The sequence below is a fragment of the Coturnix japonica genome, chromosome 1 (assembly GCF_001577835.2).
Source record: "Coturnix japonica isolate 7356 chromosome 1, Coturnix japonica 2.1, whole genome shotgun sequence".
NCBI classification, from domain to species: Eukaryota; Metazoa; Chordata; class Aves; order Galliformes; family Phasianidae; genus Coturnix; species Coturnix japonica.
The window spans coordinates 124065531-124092850 of NC_029516.1; the positions used below are offsets into that span (position 1 = coordinate 124065531).

General features: G+C 42.8%; 1 protein-coding gene across 8 annotated transcripts in view; it reads right to left on the reverse strand.

Moving 5' to 3' along the window:
* MCF2L (MCF.2 cell line derived transforming sequence like) overlaps positions 1–22424 on the reverse strand; it is a 135992-nt gene extending 113568 nt beyond the window's left edge. For 6 of the 8 annotated variants that reach the window (XM_032441992.1, XM_032441989.1, XM_032441990.1 and 3 more), the window contains exon 1: positions 13504–13702. In XM_032441992.1, coding sequence (XP_032297883.1) covers positions 13504–13681 — 178 coding nt within the window. In that variant the 5' untranslated portion in view covers positions 13682–13702. Of the gene's footprint in view, positions 1–4913; positions 5085–13503; positions 13703–22324 lie in introns of those variants that run through there. The other 2 variants (XM_015849326.2, XM_015849264.2) reach the window with 2 other exon arrangements.
* Between the last annotated feature and the right edge of the window lie 4896 nt (positions 22425–27320).

Genomic DNA, 27320 nt, shown 5'->3' on the forward strand with positions numbered 1-27320 from the left:
CAGTGCAGAACGTGGAAGCATTGAAGCTACAGGCATCCACCTAAAGCAGTGCAGATGCAGACAGACTTACCTAACCTGGACCCAGGCAGAGCAGGATGAGACCCACTTTCCCAACTCAGATCCTTAAAGGTCCTACAAAGAATTGACACATGCACCCTGTGCACCAGAGTAACGCTGAACCCTTGCCTTAAATAAAAGGAAGCGAAAGAGGAAACAGGACAGTCGATATGAGAGATCCAAGTAGAAAATGCATTTTTAACATTTCAGACTCCTTCTGGCACCATTTCTTCCTCCATGTAGCAAAGGAAAATTTCCTTTTATTTTTCTGAATGACTTGAGTTCTCTTGGTAATCAGCCCAGTAAGGCTTTATTATGTAAAGCATCTGGGATTTGAAACTGGGATTCATAAGCAGAGATGGCAGTATTCAGTTTCTGGCAACATCCCGCTCTTCCACAGGAACAAAATTGTTCCTAGATTCACAATCTGAAGGAATACAGAGGACTTCACATTGTATAAGCCTTTGCTTAAAATACACACAGGAAGGAAAAATACTGAAAGCTTTCTCTTAAAAACATGATCCTCCAGCATTCATACAAAGCTGGAGTGTGGGTAAGGTTCATAGAAGAACATGGGATAAAGAACCCGTTGATGTGTATGAGCTTTTAACAACGGTACTCCACCAGAATTATGCCTTGTTTACTAACATATTCATTTATTGAACCTCTATCTGCCTCAGTACTGGATCACAGTATTCTCCTGAAGAAGCTGGCAGCCCATGGCTTGGACAGGTACACTCTGCTTAGCAAAGAACTGTCTGGATAGCCCAGAGAACAGTGGTGAATGGAGTTAAATACAGTTGGCAACCGGTCACAAGCATCATTCCCCATGAGTTGCCATAGAGGCCTGTCCTGTTCAACATCTTTATTGATGACCTGGATGAAGGCATTGAGAGCACCCTCAGTGACTTTGCAGGTGACACCAAGTCGAGATGAAGTGTCAGTATGCCTGGGAGTGGGAAGGTCCTTCAGAGGGTTCTCAACAGGTTGGATCACTGGGCTGAGGCCAGTGGGAGGAAGTTCAACACACCCAAGTGTCGGATCCTTTGGCCACAACAACCCCACAGGCAATGTTACAGGCTTGGGGCAGACAGGCTGGAAGACTGTGTGGAGGAAATGGGTCTGGGAGTGCTGGTCCATGCTTGGCTAAACATGAGTCAGTGGTCTGCCCAGGTGACCAAGAAGGTCAATGGCATCCTAGCTTGTTTCAGAATTAGTGTTGCCAGCAGGAATGGAGAAGTGATTGTTTCTCTGTGCTCAGCTCTGTTCAGGTCTCATCATAAGCGCTGTGATGAGTTCCAGGCCCCTCACTACAAGAAAGACACTGAGGCCTTGGAGCAAGTCGAGAGCAGGACAATGAAGCCATGAAGAGTCTGAAGCACAGGCCTTATGGGGAGCAGCTGAGAGAACTGGGACTGTTCAGTCTGGAGAAGAGGAAGCAAAAATTATTTTCTCCAAAGAAAATCCTCCCAATATTTTTTAAAACTCAAATATTTTGAGGCTCAAAATCCTCCAAATCCTTGATTTGGTGCGTGTTCAGATTTGGAGTATTAAGAAAATCCAAATTTTACTACATGGCCTATTTAATAAAAATCACTATTTCAATAGAACAGGCCGTGCACATACAAGTTTATTAGCTCTGCCATTCAAGGGTCAGAGCTAATTTAAAATGTTCTCAGCAAATGACTCTAATGAGATGTGATATGGAGCTGTCACTTATAATTGTTAATTTCACATACAGCCAGTAATCTAAAAAGTGTTCAGAAGAAAAAAGGTAGGATATTTCCAGGACCATTCAATTTGATTCCACAGAATTAATTTGAAGTGCTTGCCCTTGAGGTACAGGCTGACAAGTTGCATCAGAGAGAAAGGACAGGGTAAAAGGATGTCAGCTTCGATTCTAAACTTCCTTTAGTAATGGAAGTATCCAAAACTTAGTCTGCCTTTTCCCCACTTTCACAGCTTTAAAAACATAGCATTCATTGGAGCTCTGGAGTCAAGGGAAGTGCTTCCCTTTATCAGAAAAGCCAGTAGTGCACTAGGCAGGGAAGGCACCCAGGACACGGGAAAGTCCTGTTTATGAGAGGCCTGGCTGATCTCAGGCCCAAATGCCAGCACTAAATTTCAGGTCCTTTGCTTACCATTTCTCAAGTTCTTCAAGTTTTCTTTCCGCAAAGTTTCGCTGCCAGATTTCTTATCAGATCAGTTTCAATATGATAAAAAAGACTTGCTCTTTCAGCTTACCAACACAGTGGCTCAGTGTAGTCATGTCATGTACTTCTAATGCAATTCAACCACTTGTGCTTACTTATCAGATCTAAGTACTACATCAAGGTTCAGATGTAGAATTACTGTTTCCCCAAACAACAATAGCTGAATGCCTTCAAAGACACTCACAGAACTCAGATATGCCAAACTATAATGCTATTTTTGATCCAATTCCAGACAGTTATTATTTACAATAATAATAATAAAAAAAAATATCATGGAAACAAAACAAAACAAAAAAATCAGAAGCACATAAAGGAAATAAAGGGAAAAATACACAAGGCTGTCAGACACATAAGAGAAAGCACCTCATGTTATTTCATTGAACACAGTCATATATTTGTCATAACACAGAGTACTTAAACACAACTGCTGTCAGAACAGTAGGCCTTGGAGAGATTTCAAGGAACAAAAGAATTAATGTATCATTGCATTATTTAAAAGCTGTGATTGCAAAGGGCAGCACGTAGAGGAAACTCGAGGATGCCAGACAGCCTGCACTGGAAAGCAGTAATATGTAAGAAAGGGAAAGAGTTATTTTCTCTCCCTAGAGATGGCTCTGCATTAGCACCACTCTAGGAGCCATTTACTTCCTTCAAGACCTTGACTGACCCTTACAAGAAACAAACACGCACTGACAAAAAAGTCACCTCGGTATCCTTGGTCTTTAATACAGTTGGATCTGCCGCTGTTAGGAATGCCTTTGACAAAGGTAAAAAAAGTCATTAAGTAACTTCAATGGCAATGCTATTTTGGGTAAAAATAAGAGAAATGCATGAAAAAATAACAACACCCCACCCTAATGCTTACAATGATGTTATCAAATACAGAAGTCAGATACTGTTTAACTATCCAAGACCTCTGAATTATACAATGTTATCTGTGAAAATGGTTACCTTATTTCATCTCTCTAAATACCCAGTTTCTCTTTGCTGCCACATGAAGCAAAGTGAATGGAGCAACTGGTTTTTAGCAGAAGTATGGGAAGAGAGCACAGACAGAAAGCTTTGAAAAAGTGGTAGTAGTTATTATATGGCTTGACTTTGATTTTCCTGCTTTCATGGTATTAGGCAGTGAGCTGATCAAGGAACTGCACTGCCTGCTTTGCAACAAAATAAATATTTTTGTAGTTATTTTTTAGCTTTATAAACGTCAATAAGGAAATGAAGCACAGGATTTGCAAGACAGATCATGAATAAAAGATGATAAACAAATAATTCTTATACAGTTTTCCTACCTGTGCTCCTGCCCTTTGCAATTAAAGCTAAAGACCAGTTTCTCATGGAAAAGACAGTGCATCTACCCACTCCTTCTATCTCCCTGGTCCTCCAGAAGTCTTACTTTGTATAGAGAGCACACCAACAATTCTGTGGTAATATCAGTAACTTAGAGCACCCAAAGGAAATAGCAATAAAAGAAGACCCATGAATACTTCACTTCAAGTGAAGTGATGACACACTGGAGCAGATTGCCCAGGGAGGCTGTGGATGCCCCATCCCTGGAGGCATTCAAGGCCAGTCTGGATGTGGCTCTGGGCAGCCTGGTCTGGTGGCTGGCAACCCTGCACATAGTGGGGGGTTGAAACTAGATGTTAATTGCGGTCCCTTTCAACCCAGGCCTTTCTATGGCTCTATGATTCTAGAGAAATTTCTTCAAAAAGATATACCTCAGCCAAGACAGACAGCACTATCTGCTGGAGGTAGGAAACACAGCAAGGTCTTAGAGTCTCATGAATACAAACAAGTCAACTCCTGAATGCAAAGGACATAATACCTAAGTTTACATATAATTTTACATGGTCGCATGCCTTCTTCTAGAGAGAAAAATAGTTTTATTGGATACCATAGAAACTATTTTAGAATTGGAATCACTGCCAGATGTCTCTGTAATATTTGCCAAGCTACAGCCAATGTTTTGTCAACACGGGTTAAAAATCTTGCTTCCATACAGCACAGACTTCTTAGTACAGCACGTTACTTTTCCAGTACATTTGGAAAACCTTTTTACTAACAGAAAACAGTCACAGATATGACTTCTACCTCACATACCTGCAACTCAGTTACTCACATGAAGCTGCATTAAAGAATCCTGTCCAAAACAATTCTTATTTAATGATTGTTTAACATAACTTCTCTTTCGTGAAATACAATAGTGCAAATAAAAGTTTTAAATTCTTCCTGATATAATTACACAGATCACACTGTTGCATGGATTTGTTTTTGGCTTCAACAGTTGAAGCTCATCACATGCACCACAGAAATATCCTAACACAATACATGAAATCATACTCCTGTTACAGCCAGAACAAAAATACTCTGAGAGAACGCATACATGGACCCCACACTGAATTTATTAAATATAATACAAACAAAGCCAGTGTCTTGCCAAAGTTGTATCATGAGGCAAATGTGCCAGCAATTATTTTCAGCAGCACACTAATCACCAGAATCCCACTAAGATTGCAACAATTTGCAGACAATAGCATTGAGCTTCAAAGGTTAGACTAAAACTAAGTGTGCAGAGGACTAGATGCTGTAGAATATATATACACACACACACTGTCCATGTTTACTTCTGTAAATACCAACCTTGCTTATTCTTCTGTCCAAAATCCAATGCATGCAGCCCATCTCCCTTGATTACGTGTTTGATGCAAGAGAAGCATACATGACGCAGCATTTGAGAAACAAATGTAGTCATAATGTCCAAGTGCACACATCAAACTCTTCTCAAATGCAGTAAAATGGACAGACTCAGTGCAGTGCATTTTGCTTTTGCAGTGAATTTGTTTCCAAGGAAACCAATAGCTGCAGATGTTTTCCCATATAATTGCAAAAGAAAATTCAACAGCGTGATCACTTGTTTATTTAGTATTTTATTCATGCATTTATTCTATTCAATATCAAATTATTCTTCAGCCTCTGTTAGAAGACCAGAATTAATGTGTGTTTTGTTTTTTTTTCCCCTCTACATATAATCTTACTGAACAGGTGTTACTAAAGGAAATGCACTACCTATAAGTCTCTTCCTCTATATCCTCTTTTAATGTCCAATAGTGATCAGCTTCCCTCAATCTTTATCTTTCAGTAAGAGCAAGCAAAAAACACCCCCCGTCATGGGTTTTCATTCTAAAAGGTGCTTGAACAACCTGGCAATACCCCAAGCTTCCAAGGAACAGCACCAACCCAGAGGCTGCAGGAATGCTAATTCTAACCATGTGGAATAGATTTGCAAAATTGTACCATGCTATGGAGATATCACCATGGCCAACATGATTTAGGCTTCTTAGGATAAGAGTATAAAACATAAATATTAAGTAAAACCATAAGAGAGGTGCAGGCTAGAAAATCACTTTTGCTGCACAGGACATTAAAACTCACTACTACATACATCGCTCTACTGTCATTTACGTAGAAGGTTCCCAAGCTGATATATATAAATGAAAAAAAACCTACAGACATTGCATCTTTTGCAAATTTAGACCTCCTTTGTCCACATAAAATACTAGAATATTTACCATTCCTCCTCTTTCAGCCTTGGTGATTCAACAGCAACATCTACTGGACATGAAGGGGCAAGATACGATGTATTTGAAGAGATTAAAGAGCCAGACTCAGAAGCAGAAAATACTTACAGTGTCTATCTTTACATACTTTTATGTAGTTTTGCATAACTTGAGCTGAAAAAACTGAAGATTTACACATGAATTTGGTCTATAATTACCTCTCCAACAACAAAACAAACCCAGTAAGAAGATGGATAAAAATAGCAGTGACTTACCATTGCCATTTGGAGACCAGATATTTTTATTACATCTTTGAGGGATATTAGATACGCAGTGCTAACAGAACCAGTGATGGGAATTTTGCCAGCAGAAGTGTGCAAACAACCTTTAAGTTCATGCAGCAAAGTTTATTAAATCCCCCTTTTGCTCTTTAAATCTGTTTTTCCTAGTCATTAAACATTTTTCCTGATTAAAAAGAATAAGTAAAAAGCCGTAACTAATAACTAGCCAGCTCAGACCTCAGATTGCACAAAAGTTCTTGAAAGCATCATGATTACACATGAACTTATTAAAAGCTAAAGACAAAGATCAACAAGGATTTTGGACTTGTGATGCCCAACACTGGCCTTCTGTAATGGCATCCACTCATTCAAGCTAGGTATCTTCTTAACAGGAGCACAAGAAGATTTGAGGCTTTGTGGAAGACAAAACAATCTATATTTCTATTGAGGGTAGTGGTCACAGCACTGAAATTCAAGGAGTGTTTGGATAATGTTCAGAGACATAGGGTTTGAATTTTGGGTTTGCCTGTGTAGAGTCAGTATATGGTCCCTATAATACAGAAGTCCCTTCCAACATGGTATGTTCCATGAATGTGTAGGTCTCACATTCCTGTTGCCCACTCTGATCCAGTGATCAAGTCCTGCCTCTTGAGAAGCTGAGATACACACCAGGCATCTGTAGCAGCCCAAGTGGCTGATGAGCACAGCTCACACCAGCCTTCTCAAGAGGGCAGCAGCTCTGGGAAAACTCAAAGATGTCAACCTGAAGTAGGTCAGCCCTTACCAGAAAGAACATCACAGGAATTACTAAGGAACTGGGGATCATCTCCTTGAACTTGAATGCCTGAATACCACCAAGGTTCTGCGAGCACCAGTACTGCTCCTTCCTGCACTCTGCTGAGCAGCATCCCCTTCTGAAGCACAGAGAACAAAACTCCCTGCTGGAGCCCTCCAGGATGCAAAAAAATAGAATAACTTTCTCATTCAATGCAGGGCTGGTTGCACACATATTGTGATACTAGAATCCCATTTATAGCCTTCTTATGAAAATATATTTCATAGCAGTGAAAAGAGCAGGCACAGCCAACTTCTGTGAAATGAAGTGCTCCATACATTGTACCGCACTGCTGTTCAGAGCTGGAATTAGGCCAATGGACAGTAAATTTCTATGAAAAACATTAGGATGGTGTATATGTTCTACAACAAGAGGTGTTCCGCAAAATAAGTAATTATAGGGAGGACAAAGAAAAAAGGAAACCCTAGCAGAAATGATACATGGTTTCTTTGGAAGCTTCACCTTTTAGACTGGTCTCCTTGGCAGCAGTTAATCCCAGATTATTTTCTGCTGCCGTTTTCTTACAAGGAAACAGAGTCCATCTATCATTTTCACTGTAGCTGTTCTACCCCAAGGTGATACCTCAGTGGAAGGCACACGTGCAACTGAGCTACCACATACACAGTAATTAGCAAAAATGCATTTCCCCAAATTAGCTTCTGCAAAAGAGGTCACGCCAATCTGATAGCAGTGAGTTTAAAATCAGTCAATTCCAGATGCAATACCAATTCCATTTTCATCTCTCCATGCACAAAGATGCTTTGCAACTGTCAGTAGAAAATATATTAAGCCATTCAAAAGTTATTTTAGAAGATATTTTAAGACTACAGGCAACAGCTTAATTACGTGCCAAAAATAATTTTAAAGAGCCACAGTTTTTCTAATGAAACTAATGATCAACAAATAGGCTTAAACAGATCTGATAAGCTGAGATGAAAAATATAAAGCTGCTCACTGAGTAACTGAAATTGCATGTCCAAATTAAATAAATTCTTTTTAGCCTCTAGCAATTAAAATAAGCACCTCATCTTTAGCTAGAGGAAAAGTTCTCCTTTGACAGCTGGTCATTTAACCAATTATAGTTTAACTCTAAAACAGCCTAACACTCAACAGCCAAGAAACCCTGTCGTATCAGCATGCATCTATTCTGCAATTGATGCCACAGGATAATGTGAAACAGAGCTCTGTGTTACCTGTATATTTTCAACAGTAAGAGTGTTTCTACACATGTTACTTTTTGTACATAAATGCTTGTAGAAGTCCCAGCGAAATGCAAAAATATCCTTGAATAACAAAAAAAAAATTCACATGGTTTATCTCATCATTTTCCAATATTTCTGTTATCAAACCACGCTCCTCTCTAGAGCTGGCTTGGCTTTTTAAACACCAGGAGAGTGTGCACTGATTTAAGTCCAGCAAATCTGTGTATGTATTTAATTATTTGCATCATAGAGCCTTGAGTAATTCCTTGGAGCCAGAGGCAACAACTGAACCCCAAATCTCATCAGCATATTGCTAGAACAGAGGCAAAGCAATTCATTTCCATGACAAATGGTCCAGCTGGAAGCCAGATGATCAATTTAACTCATCACTTCTTCCTTAAACGTTTACAGGTGGTGCTGAGAGACATTAAAACAGCGTATGAAACTTGTAGCTTGGATGGTTTCTACTGCACCCATGCAAGAACTAGAGTTTACATCCATAGCTGTAACCCCATATACCAAACCCAGCACACTACCCACTGTTATGGAAGCACAGGAAGAACTTTAAACCCACCATGTAACTGCCCCTCATAACATAGGAATCACATCCCTAAGATGTGTCTCAGGTCATATATTACCCTTTCAGAAGAATAAGTCAGTTTCTATCACAGAATTCATCTTTTTCTTGTGCAGGAATTACAATCAAGCAGATTTACAAAGATATCCACTGTCTACAGGTGCAGCAAAATGGGATTTACAGAATGCCTAAACAGATTAGAGACATCACACCTGACAAATTTCAATTATGCTTCTGCTTAGGCACTTTTCCTATTTCTTTGAGACTCACAAGGTACCAAAAGCACAAAGGTACTTAAGCTGGTGTCTAAACAGAACTGACAAAGCTCTCCTACTTCAATTTCAGCAAGAATTTAATACTTCTTTCAAACAGAGAATACCTGAAAAGTGAAGCATGATGGAAATCAAAAGAGAGAGGCATCACAAAAGCAATTAATTTCCATCATAAATGAAAAATGGCTGCTATATCTTTAAATAAAATGGCCATGTATTTCAAGTAGATCACAAACAAAAAGGCATATATGGCTACCTAAAATTAATGTGTAGAAACCCAAGAAAAATGTATTTGGTTTTACTAGTTTAATAGTGATAGAAAATAATTTCACACCCCACTACACAGTAATAAAATGCCAGTACTCAAGAACACATCAACTTTGACATAGTCTAGATTTCTGACACAGGTGGAGCAATACATTTTGGTAAAGGTGTGATTGAGCCAACAAGTGAAGGTGGCCCACTGGACATGCTCCTTGCAAACAGGGAAGTGCTTGTGGCTGATGCAATGGTCAAACACTGATGACTGTCACTGTGCCCTAAGATGCATCAGGCCCAGCACTGCCGGCCAGGTGAGGAAAGCCACTGTTCTGCTCTGCACTGCTGTGGCCTCACCTCCAGCACTGAGCGCAGGTTCAGGTACTACAATATAAGAACATAAAACCATTAAGAGAGTGTCAGCAGGAGGGCTACAAAGATGAAGGGTCTGTAGGGCAAGGTCTGCAAGGAGCAGCTGAAACCACTTGGTGTGCTCGGCACAGAGCTGAGCACACATACATATTCTGAACACAACTGCTGACATTACCAAAATACCCCTATCTCTGGCTCATTTTCCATCTGGCAGTGTCTTTTTACACTAATAGAGCTTTTCTGCTCTGACTTCTTGAACTGAATGCTGCTAGATGAACAGGAATTTATTTTAATGTATTCCGTATTTGCTGTTATCCCCAAGAAGTAAAGAATTAGAGTAAGATGTTCCGTATTAATTTAATTTAAGAGGCTGGCTCACCTGCACAGCTTAAGACTTAGACAAAAATCCTGACAAGATTCTAAGTGATTTTAATCAAGCTGGGATTTCAATGCTCTATTATTTAAATCAGCAGTGCAATACAGATGAAGTGTACCATGCCAGTGTTTTCCTTTCTGTGTTGTTAAAACATGTTTAAAGCTAATTGGAATAAACTGTCTCATTTTGATGAGTTTAATTCCTATGAACTTGCCAAATTCCTTCAATACAAACTCAGTTTTAGTAGAAAACAGGACTTTCAGCTAATAAACAATCATTTGCTCATATACACATGCTGAGACTGAGAGCAGCCATAGCACGGCCAGTAAAGAAACAGATCTATCAAGAGATTTGCTTATAAAAATGAGTTCAGCTGTAAGCAAATAACCTTGAAAACTAAGAAATATTAACTGTACTCACATAACACGTGCTACATCTTATTTGGATATACACCTTATATCAAATGTCTAGTGCCAAACAGACAGCTCAGCATGGACATAAAACTCCCATGGTAAGATCCAGCCAGCCCCTTAGTGACAACCCACTGCCACCAATTAGACAGATAAAGGGCAGAACACTTTCTTAGCCAACAGTTATGGCAAACACAGCTTTACATTCACAAATAAAAAGATAAATTCCAAGCTCCCCCTTCAGCATTATAGCAGATGCTAACAGTAGTCCCCAGCTCTATGCCACGTATCACTAAGTAGCTTGTGCATTACAGCTTAGGGACTCCCCACTAACCAGCTTAGGGACTCCCTAATATTTGAAGGCAAGAAAGGTCACAGGCTATTTAGCATCTGCATGGACAGCTCCAGATGCTTGTAATGCCATCTTTATTCCACAGAAGATATACCTATGTGAATCAGATTACAACAAGATGTTGTCACTCAAGGGAAAGAAATGCATCTGCATATGGAAGTCTGACACAGAAGTTCCTGACTACCCCACAGATTTCCTTCTTAATTTGACTTTATTATTATTATTATGTAAACAACCTCAGTGACAATGTTTGGCTTGGTATTTATAGCCTCATTATCTACATATACCAGCCACCTGTATTAACCCAGCTTATACGTAATCCTCTGAGAAAGCTTTCCATCATGTAGCGACTTGTGGTATGTTGTAACGCACACAACATTGCACACAACCTTGACAATGAAAATAAGATAACAATTAGATACTGAATCTGACAGAGTCATTAAGAATATAAACAGCTCCATGAATCAAGGAGCTTTCCAAATACATTGCATAAACAGAGGATGCGTCCCCAAAACCACACTGGTTTAACTTGCCACTCTTGAATGCCAATAGATAAAGCTTCTAAGACGCCATTTTAAATCTCTTTCCTTTTAGTTAGGCCTTTTTAAAGTCTGAATTTGTAGACATCAAGGAGTAGAAGGAATTTAGGAAGGACCACTGCGGTGCTTATGTATGCAAAACAATGCAATTTGTGATTTTGAGTACCAAATTCATTTATTTCCATGAGCAAGTAAATGTAACAGATGAGCATTTCAAGTGCCTGTGAATACAGCAGCTGATGATCTGTTTTACAGCACGTTTACAATTGTTAGAATTGGCACATCACATATTCATTCAGCTGTCTTTTCAGCTGCCATTTAATTTCTTACATAAATATCCTCATAATTGACTAAAATGGTGAAAAGACACCCATTATAACTTAAAATGTTAAGTATATATACACACACATATATACATATATATATATATATATATATACATATACACACACACATATACATATACTTTCACTTCATTATGTCCATTTCTCCATTCTCCACATTCTCCTACCTCTTCTGAAGAGTGAGAAAGATGTATTTATTATGCCACACAAATTGAAACAAGGCAACACAACTCAGCTGGACATTGTCCTGCTTCCTTCTTCGTTACATTCTACTTGAAGCTGCGTTTTGGATGTTTCCTCACCTAGAGTTCCCAAGCTTTTAAGTCATCCAAGATGCAGAACATTCTCAAGCAAAAATGCATAAATTCACGGGCTCAAGGAAGACCCGCTCTTAATGATAACGAAGAATCATAGAATCACCAATGTTGGAAAAGACTTAAAACATCATCCAGTCCAACTGTTCACCCATTACAAATAGCTCCCGCTAAACCATGTTCCTCAACACAACATCCAGTCTTTCCTTGAACGCTTCTAACACTTTCTTTGAACCCTCCTAACTTCTAGGAAAACACTGTAGTAGAAATACTGCTGTTAATATAGCATCAATAGCATAGCAGATGAGTTCCTGGAGAGGGAACAAAGGCATTAAAACTTCATCAGTGGCAACATGTTGCTTAACTTAGAAGAGCTGCAAAATTCTCTCCATACTACAGTATTATCAGGCTGCAAGAGATGCTGAAACCTCTCTCATTGACTTACAGTCTGTTTTAGAGAACATGTTGTAATCTAGATAAACTCTTATGATAACCACAGAAGTTCTATTTTGTCAGCTTCTGATGAACTCTGGAATTTCTGAGATTTTGGGGTTTTCTTTGTTTCTCTCAAAAGAAACATACCCAGGCTGAGACCTCATTAGTACAAGAATAAAATGAATATTCTAGTAACTGCTCCCTGCTAAGCTACAGCAGAACATGAATAACTTTCTTCTGTAGTTGCATTAGTATTGTTAGCCTATTCAGGCTAAAAGAACCATTTTCTTTCCCCCCTCCTCCCTTTGCTGTTACTGCAAAGGAGTCATAGCCTGCCTTGTAATCATATATTGAATGCAAAACTGCATTTCAGTTGACTTCACCTGTCTGGTTTTGGATCATATTTCTAGCTAACGAGGTTTGCATGAATACCTGCAGATATTTTGCAGTGACTTAGGAGGCTTATATATGTAACTTAATAAAACCAAAGGAATATGTATTAATAAAGACCACTCACTATCCATTAGAAAAGTTTATCACATTATAGCATTGTAGTCCATCTACATCAGTATCAAGGCAAAGACCTGTAACAATTTCCTATATGAGTAAATGTAAGATCACATGGCAGGGGAAAAAATGAGTTCTTAATCCCTGTCACTGCATACCAGCACTCACTACATTTTTCTCCTGCTTATGGACCAGGGCAAGAAAAATACGATGAAGTATGGAGCTATTTTATTCTTGCTTCTCTGAGCAGTTTCTCCAGAGCACAGTTTTAAAACAGTAGGAAGGTAGGTCAGGTTTCTCTGGGATTACTATTTTTTGCTAATCAATTAATTTATGCAATTATTTTAATTTCTTAAGGCAAGCATCAATACTCATGAGTAAAAGCCCTCACTCCTTGCTGACTGCCTCAGGATGTCTGTTTTTGTTGCAACACCACCCTCCCCCAAGCCAATAGTTGGGTTTATTTGGGTTCCCTTCCCTATACTCTGTGCTTGTGATGAGACACCAGTGCTACAGTTTCCAAAACCATCACTCCTTCCCCTAATACAGCCTGGCAGCCAGCAGGACCGTTTCCAAAACACACCACATTTGTCCCTCACCTGCTGTGCTTTCCGGCACCTCCTGCTTGTCTCGCACAAGCTGCATGATGTCTGACACCACAACCTGGTGGCTCGTGTCTTCTTCTTTCTCCTCATTAGACTGATTGGCTGTTGCAAAACAGTTACAGCTTCCAGTTTCTCTACACGGGACCAGCCTCCAATACCAATAGTCAGACATGAAAAGGCTCTGCGGCGGTTTCTGTAAATCAAAGAACAGACAGAAAATCATTTGCTGCCAAATCTCGCTCACAAACACACAGAAAAACCCCATAATCTGAAAAGAAAACCCTCAAGTAGTGCCAAGATCAACAGTTACAAACAGATTACTGATACCTTTGGTTTCATCTAAATCCATGCAGTTTGTAATAGCCACCTATGGCATCGCATGCAATTCACAGCAGCCATCCACAGAAGAGTATCCAAAATACTAATGTCAGGAGTCCCCTGTAGCTTTTTATAATAGTTATATTGTAAGTCAGCGAGCCCCTCGCATACACAAAAACCAATATACAAATACCATATTTCATGCAGTCTTAGTATCAACTGTATGAAGGCAAAAATGAGCGATGTCACTTAGTATTTTCAGAAGGCTGAGTCAATATTTGGAAAGCCAATTGAAGCAGGTGAAAGAGCACCCCAGAGTGTGAGCTGGCAAAAAGCAAATGAACGCAAGGATTAAAACATGACAGAATGCTTCCTGCGCTATGGGAAACTGAACTTGCTGGGAGAAGCTTTAATAAACACATGAACTGAAGGAAACATTGATGATGGGAGAGTGGAAGGGGGAACCAATAATGCAGAGCAGTCAGGTTTGGCTATGACTTGGTGCCCAGGGCCCTTGAGCTTTCCTTCCTGAGCAGGGGGACAGGAGCACCCTTAACCCCCCTGGTGCCTGAAGCACCAAGCCCAACACATTTCTTGGCGTAAATGTAATGCTTTCTGGATAAGGAAGCACTTCACAATGTCCACGTGTTCTAAAACCCAGTGCTTCCAACGTAGCTGTATCTGCTTCAGTAAATCCTACATTACATTGTAGGATCTGACAGCTGCAGAGATCTGAAGAAAGTAAACCCCATTAAAAAATTAACTTGATGTAAAAGAGATATCAGCTTAACAAACAAACAAACAAGCAAAAGTCAATCCCATGTTATTTAGCAGCAGGTCTCCCAGGAATCACGTCAGGAGCGTTTAGCATCTCTACCTCTTATTCCAGTTCTTCAACAGAAGAGAGGATTTCCTGTTGAAACACTGTGCTTGAAATACCACAGCAAGGTGAATCTTCTCATCAGATTAAAGACAGCAACTACACTTTATTTTTAGCCAGTGGTACAGTTCCTACAATTTTCCCTTTTCCTGTTTCCAGACTTCTGAGGCTTCGCCACATTTGTCACTGCTCTGGAAATGCAGCTGCAAGCAACGAGCTCCGGTTATTCTGCAGCTGCCCATCCTCCCATACCCAGCACACACATCCCCATTGTCACGCAGGTAGCAGAAACCTGTTTGCCTTCAGTACAGCTGCACTCACACACACGCTGCTCATAAGTAACAGTATTTACTTTTAAGCCGCATCTACCTCTGCGAGTGTTTGATGTGCAACTGGGCAACACGTGCACACACAGCTTAACAGAGCAGCGCCTCTGTTTTAATGAAAGAAACACTTCACAGCACTTCAACAGATCTTTCAGTTGCGAGGCATTTCTTTCAATTACCTTTCAGGCATTAAACAAATAGATATATTTTTTTCCTCCTTCATAGAATCATAGAATTACCCAGGTTGGAAAAGACCTTGAAGATCATCAAGTCCAACTGCAGCCTAACCAGTACCCTAACTCTAAAAACCCTACACTAAATCATATTGCTGAGTACCACATCCAAACAGCTCTTAGACGCAACCAGGGATGGCGATTCAACCACCTCCCTGGGGAGCCTATTCCAGTACCTAACTACAGTCCCTTAGAAAAGTTTAAAGTTTCTGGTCCTGATTTCTCCTTTTCCCCCACCCAAACTGAGGGAGGGAACAGGGAATCTGCACCAAAGAAGCAAAAAATATCAGTGTTGCACAGGATTTTCCCCCCGCTCTTACTAAAGGTTAAGCTGAAATGCAGCTGGATCTATGCTTCAGTAATCAGCAAATTACTCTCAGAATAAAGTTTTAATTTATTGCCTTTCCTCAAGGAATGCAAACTCCTAAAGATCACCAGAAATAATTCTATCCAAACACGCAACTAGAGACACACATTTCTGACCTTAATTCTACTTTAATTAAGTTTCCTGACCCACTCCTCTTCTTTATTTTGATTTTAAGAGCAGTAACGTGAACTCACTTTTTGAGCCAGCAGCCCAGGGAAAAAAAAACCATGGGAAATAGAGGAAAGGGCTAAGACATAATCACTACATCCATTCTTCATACTTTTCATGAAGAGAGGTGGCTCACAGGGACATCCACAAGACTGACCTGAGCGAGGCAGCCTAGAAGTTGGAAAACATCTAAGGAGGGGGAAGCAAACAATCAAACCTTATCTTTTGTCCTTAAAGCTAACACAAAATGTTCCAAGTAGTCACGGCTTCCTTGACAGATGAACTGCAGCGATCCAAGGGGATGTGATTCTGCAGACACAAGTTTTTGTGATTTCAAAACATCTCGAGATAAACTAATGCCCAAAACCAGAGTGATGTAACAAGGGAAACAACAAAAGGAAACAAAAAAAAACTCCACTATTTGATACGTGCTACCAAACGTCAGCTTTACAAACTAAAACCAATACTTTTCTTGATCAGAGCAGATTCCCCGCCCCTGCTTTGGGACATGGGGGGCAAGAAGAGGAAAAGTTTGAGACCAGAAACTTTTAACAGTCCTAAGTTTTTTTGTCAAGTTTTCTTGATTCAGAGTACAGATACCAGAGTTGGTTAAATACCCAAGGAAAAGCACAGGCAGAATCTAGATCTACTTGTCAGAGCCTGAAGGCTTTGCTGGGCTGCACTGACCCTGTTTCAACCAAGAGCACAACCTGCATTTAAGTTCAGCCCAGGGCTGAGCTTTTGCCTCAGACTGGATATCAAGAAAAGTTCCATCACTATAGGATAGTGGGCATGGAACAGACTCCCCAGGGCAGTGGTCACAGCCCCAAGCTGCTGGAGTTCAAGAAGCATCTGGACAACACTCTCACACATCTGGTCTAGCTTTTGGGTGGTCCTGTGTGGAGGCAGGAGTTGGATTTTATGATCCTTTTGGGTCCCTTCCAACTCTGGGAGTTCTATAATTCTAATGATTACAATCTAGGAGCGGCTGTCTAGAGCCCTGATCCCAAGGCAGACCTCAGATCTGTGCTGCAGCCCTGCTTTCAGACCCAGCTCTGGATTCTGATGCTCCTCACCATGGACCTGGACCTTCACTCACCATATGCCTGAGAGTGCTGGTGGAGCTTGTTCCCTACACTCTGTTCTCGCACTCAGCCCCTGCGAGCAGCGCCCTGGCTAGCAAGGTCTGTGCAGGGCCACTAATCCAGTAACATGCAATAATAAGAAATAATACGAGGGAGCATTCCACATTATCTCTTAAGAGGTAAAGGCTTTCCTCAATCATTGCCCATTAAGTTCATAAAACAGTAACAATTTTAGAAAGCAAGAGTCTTTGTATTTCAATTGCTCTGCACTCACACACTTCAACTGATTCGGTTCCCATCCGAAATCGCCTTTTAACTCAAGAGCAACATTGCAAAGGGAGTAGTTAATAATTACCTTCAAAAGTAGACTAGTTACTTAGGGTATCCAGCTGTCTCACCGATTTGCCTCCATATTCTGCAACCATGACCCTGTACAGCCGTATTGGCTGAGGCTGAAAAGTCATGTGATGGACCAGGAGTTCATCAGTGTGCTGTGTAGGTTTGTGCAGGAAAACTGAGCTGAATGAGTCCCCAGAGCCTGGATAGTTTTATCCAAGACTTTTTTCTTTTCACAGAATCACAGAATTGTAGGGGTTGGAAGGGACCTCTAGAGATCATCGAGTCCAACCCCCCTGCCAAAGCAGGCTCCCTACACCACATCACACAGGTAGGCGTCCAGGCGGGTCTTGAATATCTCCAGAGAAGGAGACTCCACCACCTCCCTGGGCAGCCTGTTCCAGTGCTCTGTCACCCTCACTGTAAAGAAGTTCTTACGCACATTCGTGTGGAACTTCCTATGCTGTACTTTCATCCCATTACCCCTAGTCCTGTCCCTACACATTACTGAAAAGAGACCAGCCACGCCACTATGGCACCCACACCTCAGGTATTTATAAACCTGGATCAAATCCCCTCTCAGCCTTCTTTTCTCAAGGCTAAACAGACCCAGTTCGCTTAGTCTCTCCTCACAGGGGAAATGCTCCAGGCCCTTCACCATCTTAGTGGCCCTCCGCTGGACTCTTTCCAAGAGATCCCTATCTTTTTTGTACTGGGGAGCCCAGAACTGGACACAGTATTGCAGATAAATGGATTTAAAGACGTGGAATGGATTTAAACACGTGGAATGGTACTTACACCCGTACTGTAATGTTCTGATGAGAATGTTATTTTTAGTTAATGAATCTGGGCTGCTGCGTTCTCTACAGTTTCTGTGCTTTGCAGGACTGGCTCTGTTCTTCTCATTGCACAATGCATGGGGAAACTGCTAAACACATGGGGTACACACAGGTGATAGATAGCCTAGATGCCTCCTACTAAATTCAGACATCAGACAGAGATGTCTAAGAACCCACTTGGGAGGTGAACAAGATAATCTCCAGAGGTCCTTTCCAATCCCTGTGATTCTGTGACACTTCAAAAGTCACTGGAGGAAAAAAAAATGTTCATTTCCCAAAGCTCATAGGCCCTTCCCGCTCAGAGCATTGAGGACTCATATATAAATGGGTCTTTTCATCACCTAAACTCAGATTCATCCACGTTACCCACACTCAGTAGCGTGCCATAAAGAATAGATCACATAATAAAAACAGTGAAGACTTTTCGGATGTTATTAATGCCTATTTAACTGCTCAAGTTCTGCCTATGGAAATACTGTATTTCTACACTCTTACCATTCCTCAATCCTTTCACATTCTGTTCAGAGAATAACAAAGCAATAACAACGAATCCCCAGATGCGCTCATCTCTATCTCTAGGGCATGCAGAATACCCTCACATGTATCAAAAACGTAATCAATTTCAAGATTACATTTCTTCCTCATTTGGAGCTTTGCTCTGATCAACATTTAACTTGAGCACTAAGTGGTCCTTCAAGACAAATGTTCTCATTTTTTATTTAAAACTCTTCCACAAAGCATTAGAAATCATCAACGGACTTCCATAGGAAATGCTAATTTCTAACAAACTACAAGACTGCTTAGCAAGGGCTAAACTGAGGCCTCTTCAAGAGAAAAATCAAATGGCTTTAATAAGAGAAATGCTTTCTTATTTGTTCAATCTTTCATCTTACAGACAGAAATTACCCTTTTGAGGAACACTCACATGTTTAACTGCAATTCCCTCAGCTGTCTTCCTGCCTCCTTCTGGGGTAGCTGTATAAGAAAATGTGATCTCTTGCTATTTAATTCAGAATTGTGCATTGCATTTAAGACATCTAAGAGAAAGAAAAGAAACATATACCACATAGCATCATCAAGTCCTCCCGAGACTTAAGCAACCTTCCCTACAGCAATCTGCAAGTATGTGTGCCAGAGTAACAACAAGCAAAGAGTCAAATTCTGCTCCCTTTCTCAAGCTACAGGCTCCAGAAGGCACCACCAATCTGGCCACAGTCCCTCAGAGCAGAGTGTGAGGGTGAGGTAAGAGCTCCTTGAAACTATGTTAGGCTGCGGTTGGACTTGATGATCTTCAAGGTCTTTTCCAACCTGGGTAATTCTATGATTCTATGAAACAAAGTATGGACAAAAGTCAGAATGTCCTCCTCCTCCTTGCCCACCAGCTGCAAGCATCCTTCCATGACCTACATCTCAAATCCTTTACCAGTCTGGACCAGCCACAAAAAGCACTTCCACTTCTGGTTGAAAAGAACAAAACGAAGGGCCTCAAGTTTCATGCAGCAGCAGATTTGTCTCTTTTGTACAAAACTCAGCATCTAACGGTGGATGACAAACAGTTGCTACTTTTGGAGAACATTGAGAAAGGCATCATATTATAGAGTTCTAGTTGCCTAGAGATCACTATTAGCAAAACCATGTTTTCCCAAGACTTTAAGACTCCCACCAAACCACCTACGTCCCTGAAAACTGAGCTTTCAGAATGAGGCACCTAAATTTCTCCTCCTCCTGCCCCCTCACTCTGCAAAATTCCCATTCCCACTCATTTCTCATTCCACCCATTAGGGATAATCACACCAGCCTGAATGCTGTGTTCTTTGGTCTTGACGCCTCAAGACAACGGAACAGAGAGCAGTTGACATCTCTTTAGAACTGCTCATAGTCCGTATCTGGTTTCACTTGGATCATATTTCAGAGATTTTTCCTCAGAGCCTCAGAGAATGACAGGCCCTGTTTCATTTTTAAAATAAACCTGAAATACAATAGAAGCTGACAGCTCTACACAGCATTTTGTGGAGAATGAGATGGCTCAGTGCTTGACCCCGTACTTTAAACACTGACAAACCTCCCCTTATTCAAGCTGTCTTCCTGATACACCTGAGCTCCCAGCTCACCAGCGCATTACCCCTCTGTGTGCAAAGCCTCAATAAGATGCTGCCATCAGCATGAAGCCATTCTATGCAGGCAGGTGTTTAGTTCAGAGATGCCCACAGCCAAGAACACAAACCCTAGCTACCAGCTAACTCAGTTGAAACAAACAAACTAGATGCTGCTTTCTGAAGGTCAATAGATACACGGCATGTCCCATTTATTTATCATTTATTATGGAAACCGGCACTGGAGTATCAGCATTTAGAACATCAGAGACCTCCCTGTGGATGAAGCCCCTGGGAAAGACAGCTCAGTGACTGCACAGCAACGGCTCTCTCTCCCATTATAGCATTCTGTGCTTCCCTCTGCTCACAGGGCATGGGCTCTGGGGACGGCCCGGGTCACCTCGCCCCACAGACCTGCTGACAAACATACAAAGGGTGTCCGTTTTCAAAGGGCTCACAGAACATCTACTGCAGAGAGAGTCCCTTCTTTTCTTCCTTGTGCCCAAACTCAGTCTGTCAGAGGCCAAAAACATTTTGAAATAACACATAAAAAAAATCTCTCAAGACTCGTAGCTACAGCATTCATTCTTTGGCCATAACAACCAGGAAAGCAGGATGGCCAAGCTGTGCTGAGAACAAGAAGCCTTTCCTGCAGGGATGCAGAGCGCTGCCACCAGCCCACGCCTGCACAGTTTGTGCAACAAGACAAAGGAGACCCTTCAGGAAAGGGGCAGCGAGCTTCCCTCTGGTCCATGTGGGATTCAATTTAATTTAACCACACTGAGTACTTCCTAATGAGGTTCTTATAGATTTACCCCGCAGAGCAATTTTGTTAGAAATGGCAATTGACAACAACTTTCAACTTCAAAGGAGCACTGACTTAGAAGTTTCAAGTAAACGCGTGTCTTATGATGATTTAAACTGAGGGCTGTTTGAAACCTCCCGCAAAGCCTCAGCAGTGAATGCTGCTGCTCACCTTCCTGATTGACTTTAATGGTACAGAATGGATTGGGTTGGCAGGGACCTCAAAGATCATCTAGTTCCAACCCCTGCTGTGGGCAGGGCTGCCCCCCACCAGCTCAGCTGCCCAGGGCCCCATCCAACCTGGCCTTGAGCACCTCCAGGGATGGGGCAACCACAGCTTCTCTGGGCAGCTGTGCCGGCTTTGACACGAACACGCACACAACAGCGCTCTTCTGGGTGACTTCTGTAACTACTTTTGTATAGTCCTGAATCAGTGGAACGTGTAACTCCTGGAAACCATCCGAAACGCACAGATTTCAAAGTCCACCAGAAAAAACTAACAGGAGTGGTGTGGATGCTGCCCAGATGTCCCTACTGAGGAGATGAAGGCAGAGAAGGGGCTGTATGGCAGCTGCCCATCCCTGTGTGTTTGGCGGCTTCTCATTTGCTCTCTGAACCTTTGCTCAGACCCCCTCTGTCTCTCCGAGACCAAATCACTTCTAAAACCAAACAGAAGGTTTGCCAGCACAAAGTCTATCAGCAAGCGTGTCGAGATACGAGTTTCACAGCAGAAAAACCCAACAACAACAAAACGAAAACCACAGGTTTTCAGCTAAAAACACCTTTAATCAGATCTTCCTTTTTGGCTTTCAGATGGCAAAACCCTTGAGCTTTTTTCCTCTTGGAGATACAAAAAAGACACAGAAGTCAGGAAAACAAGCAAACAAAACAAAACAAAAACAGCAACCCAACAAGTCAACACGGCTGCCTCATTTATTTCTATAGCCCAGCGCCGACCGACCGCAAGCCCAAGCGGCAGGGCGGTAGGAGCATCCCGCTTCCAGCGCCTTCACAGCAGCCCCGCAGCAGCGGAGCGCTTTGTCTCCCGCTGCGGGACGCCGAACCCGACCTCCAGCACAAGCCCCGCTCGGGAAACCGGAGGGCAGCGCGGCGGGACACCCCCAGCCATTCACACCGGAGAGAAGGGATGCCACCCTGCAGCTTCCCTACGGCTGGTCGGCAGGTTGCCGGGCTCGCCTTTATTCCGCTCCCCACCATCCGAACCCGTGACCACCGAAACCGAGAGGGGAACGAGAGAAAAGAGCGGCATCCCGCAGCCGAGTAGCCCCGGTTCCGATGTCCCTCAGCCCCGCCCCGGCCCACCCCCGCCCCCGGCAAGATGTCGGCGCTGCCCGGCTGCACTCACCTCTCGCCCTGCCCGGGACCAGGTGGCCACCGACCGCTTCGCAGCCCGACTTGGGCAGCGCCTCCCCCCGGGGCCGGCTGAGAGCGGGGAGGTGCCGCGGGGCCCCGCCCGCAGTGAGGTGGATGTGGGCGGGGGGCGGCGGCCTTTTGTCAGCGCCCCGCCAGCCCGCTGCCCGCGTGGGGCCCTTTGTTCGGCCCGGGCACCTGTACCGCTGTGTTTGTGTCTTCTGGGTCGTACAATTGACACAGCTGGAAGGGAATTCGTTTACCCTCAAATAAATAGACAATGGGCGCTTGTTTGCTTTCCTACTCGGATATCCCCGAGTGGTAAAAACTTCCTAAAGGAAAAGTACTGTGTGGACCTGGAGCCCGTGGGGTTACCACAGAGATAACACCACAGAGATAACACCACAGAGATAACGGTACCCGCATCTCCCCCTGTGTGAGACCGCTCCTTGAGTTCCGTGTTCAGTTTTGGGCCCCTCACTACAAGAAAGATGTTGAAGCCCTGGAGCGTGTCCAGAGAAGGGCGATGAAGCTGTGTGGGGTCCGGAGCACAAGTCTTAGGGGGAATGGCCGAGATAAATGGGGTTGTTCAGCCTGGAGGAGGCTCAGGAGAGACCTTATGGCTCTCTATAATGACCCAAACACTCGTTGGCGTAACTCTGACTTTGGAAAAGGATGTTATATTCTATGGGAAATACTCTTTTGTTCCGGCTGTGCCGATAAGCTGGGGTGGATTTCAGCGGGGAAGCAGCTAAGTTTCAAACAAATGTCAGGAGCAGATGACATTTAGGAGTTCTGAAGAAATTAATAAAAAGTAACTAAGCCACTGGAGCAAATGTGTGCTTTTACATTGCAGCAGCTGAAAGCAGGAGCGGGTTGGAATGAGGTTAAGATGCCCGTCCTAAATAGGAGTGGATTGGGATTTCCCAAGGCTGTGAAATAATCAAATCTTACAGTTCAGTTAAAAACTGTCACTGAGCGCCTTCTTCGAACACATGAACACTGTGCTTCACATCCTGGGCTGCATGATTTGCGAGTGGGTAGCATGGCTGAGGTGTGGTTAAAGTGGCAGAAGATGCAGACTGTAGAGAATCCCATTGGTAGGCTGCAAAAATGCCATGTTTGTGCAAGATGTGAGGAAAACACGCTCCCAGAAAACACGCCTGTCTTCTTGTTACACTGCGAACGTTAACAAACATGACTCATAGGCTCAGGGGACTCTACACAGTCATGCTGGTGGCTGAAAGTATCTCTAGAAATTCCTCCTCCTCTGGTATGAAATATTTACCTCAGTACAAATCTTAAAAACTCGCTAAAAATAACAGCCCTTTCTCCATGAATAATAGAAAGACTCTTGGTTGCAGGCGTATTTTGTGGCCGAAAACTTAAGCTGAGTGACCTAGAACAGCCAGAGTAGCCTTCAGTGTACGCAGTGCACATGCTGGGCCTTTAAGAGCCAGTTGGTACAACGGGAAACATTTTACTCAGCCCTACAGCAAAACTGAAATCCTCATCCAAGTCCTTACCCAGATTTGTTGGGCTCCAGCTTTGTGCTGTGCTGGATATGGAGGCTTTCAGCTTGTCAGTGCATCAGCCTGCAGGTCACCTGCCCTGCAGATGTGTGGGTGTCACAGGTGGAGGTGGTGGCAGAGGAGCTACAGAGGGCTGAAGGAACAGCTGATCCCAAACCATGTAGCCTTGTGTAATCCTCCCGCTTCTGTCCTCTGCCCCACATTGAGATCAGGGAGCGCTTCGGTCACGCTCAACTCCCACGGCATTGAATGGAAGCTGAGGGATGTAGCACAGTGAACTCTTACTCAGAATACTATTTTTAGGCCTCAGCGTTAAACTTGCTGTTTGTCATTAGCTTGCTGCCAGAGTATGTGCGCCTTCCGGCACAATTAGGTGCGCAGTAAGCTTAAGAACTGTCATGACTTGCATTAGGACGTGTGGGCTTCTGGACACAAGGCGCTTGTTGGATGTTTTCTCCCCTCTAGTACCCTGGGCCAGTCACAGAGCAATTGTGAGGTGCTGGGAGAACGAACAAAGCAGGAAGAAAACTGTCTCAGGGAATGAGCTAAGAAAGGAAAATCCTTCTGTTGGACCTACCTCTTGGAAAGTCCTAGGAAATCTGTAGCGATAAGAGCAGGGATTGTGGGAAGCCCCAGACTCCTAAACTCATGTGGAGGAAGATTTCACTTCCAACAGCACAGCTTAAAATCTCCTCACTTCTCTGAAAAGCAGAAGGCATGCTGCTTTCTTGTAACCAAACCAATGCTGGGGCACTCAGCAGCAGGCAGAGATGTCGGGCTGATGTTTGCCACTGCCACCCAGCACAGCAAAGCTTGCAGGAGCAGCCTGGCAGAGGCATGCAGCTTTCTGCAAGCTCCACAGTCACACAGTGGGAAATGGTTCCCCACAGACATGGTGGAATCCACAGGGCAAGAATCTCTCTGAACTTTCATTTAGCAAATACATGTGATTGCAAGCAAGTTCACACTGGAAGTGGGCATGGAAAATCTGTCCTGTTGTTTTCCTCTGCAGCTGGCACAGAATCAGAACCTTCCAACTTTTGGTGCAAAGTATCTGTGACGCGTGGAGCAAATGATTCCCCTTCATTTCCTCTCTTCCTTCCTTTCAGGGTTATAAGAGTCAGGTCAGGGTGTGCTTGCTGTCCCTCATCCATTAAAAGTGCTGGGAGGTCTGTCTGCAACCTGTGCGCTGGGTACATCTGAATGGAAGCAGGGAGATTCTTGGGCTGGCACTCTGAACGTGCTTAGGTCCTGCAGCTTCATGCAGTGTACAGACCTTGCCAGCTAAATAAGATTAGCCCTAATCAGCATATTGGGGACATGGCCATGAACAACAAAAGTCATGTGGGAGGATGGGGCTGCAAGGCCTTCCTACTACTAGCTAGTGCAGGAGTCCCCAATCCTACCTCTACTCGAACCTTGCATTCTTCTACTTCTATGCTGTTGGAGTGACAGAAAGCACTGAGAATATTTTGTCTCTTTTTTTGCTTAGATGTGAATATGAAACCTCCTTTGCTGTATGCTTTTTCTCTTAGTTAATATTTTTCCTGGCTTTCTGAGTGTTCAAGAAAAAACTGAAATCGTGAATGGAGTTCACTGTGCTTACATTCAGTACTGATACTTATACTTGAGAACTAAAAACATTTTAAATGTCAAACAAATAATTACTAAAGGGGTTGGGCTGAATGTCTTGATTGATTAACAGCAGGTTAAGTTGTTGGTGCTCTGTTGTTAGTTTGCCGTTCAATGGGGAATCTTCTGCTGGCTCTGCTGGGAGCTCAGACACCTGCATGGTAGACACAGCTGTGTCTGAACCTCTATCTCACACTTGTCCTCCTGGATCAATTTGACATTGAGTTCATAGAATCATAGAATCGTTTGAGTTGGAAGGGACCCTTAAAGGTCATCCAGTCCAACCCCCCTGCAATGAACAGGGAAACCTACAGCTCCATCAGGGTGCTCAGTGCCCCATCCAGCCTCATCTTGAAGGTCCCCAGGGACGGGGGATCCACCAGCTCTCTGGGCAGCCCGTGCCAGAGTTGTTCAAACACTCAGCTTCCAGTTAATTCCTGCTTCTGAGGGAGGGAGAGGAGTGGAAAAGTTCCTGGGACAAGGAACGTGGTGTGCTTTGGGCTGCAGTGTGGAAAGAAGGGATTTCAAAGTCATTCATACTGCTCGTTGTTCTGTGGGGAACACAAACTATGGATCAGGGCTTGGGACTGTGTGCCATGAAACACCTGAAACAGTCTGGTAGTTAAAGAAAGATGTTAGGACTGGAAAGAACAGAGTTTCTTTAAAAAAAAGGTAGCAAATAACACGTTAGTTTTGACTACATCCAGTGCGGTGGTAGAGTATAAATGGATTTGCAGCCCATGAACCCTATTATAGTCAGAGTCACAGAACCATAGAATGGCCTGGGTTGAAAAGGACCACAATGATCATCTGGTTTCAATCCCCTCCTAAGAGCAGGGCTGCCAACCACCAGACCAGGCTGCCCAGAGCCACATCCAGCCTGGCCTTGAATGCCTCCAGGGATGAAATACACATGGAATGGCAGCATAAAAGATGGGTTACAGGGAAATGGTGAAAAAATAGGCAGTTATCACATTGACAGGTCAATCCGTATGAGTGAACTTTCTGTGTAAGACAAATTTATTTTCATGCTACTAAAATATATTCCTAGCCAACATATTTAATATTGAATCTGTAGTGCTTGCACATAGACAATGAGAAAGGAGATGAGTGACAGGAGTATCCTGGGATATTGCCCAGCAGCATCGCTTGGGGGCTTTTTGCACAACATCCACTTTCCTTCTTAAACCTGTATAACTCCAACCACACTGCCTGAGCTCAACACCCAGGATATAACACTGCTAGGATAATCAGAACTGTTAAGTGAGCTCTTCTTGGAAAAGCAAGGGGGGGTGAGGGGTGCAAATCTTTGTAGAGTGAAGCAGACAAAAAGTTGATATGGATGGTTAGGTAGGAAACTTAGAAGCGCGTATCTTCTGACAATCATTTACCCGTCTGAAATAGCAACAACTCTCAAACAATGGGTGAGGGGGAGATTTCGTGGATGAACAGATGAGTTGCCAGTGAAATGAAGGTATTCTCACAGCTTTTTGCATTTTAGTGTTCATGCAAATGTGGAAATTAAAGACTTGGCAGATGGTTCTCATGAACTGCATCTGGAAATGAAAGACGCAGAAGTTGACTGCATGAGTGATATTGGGATTGGCCAAGGAGGGCGGCACGTAACCAAAAACTTGTTGAAGGTTGTCATCACGACTCATGCAAAGCAAGAACAGTACAAGGGAAATGTATCTTTCAGATATGGATATTAATTTCCTTGGTGTGTGTGTGTCAGAATCTAAATATCCATTGCCTTCTCATGTTACCGTCAAGTCCCTGGGTAAATATGAAAAATGATGCTTCCTTTTGTCTTACAAATACTGCCAA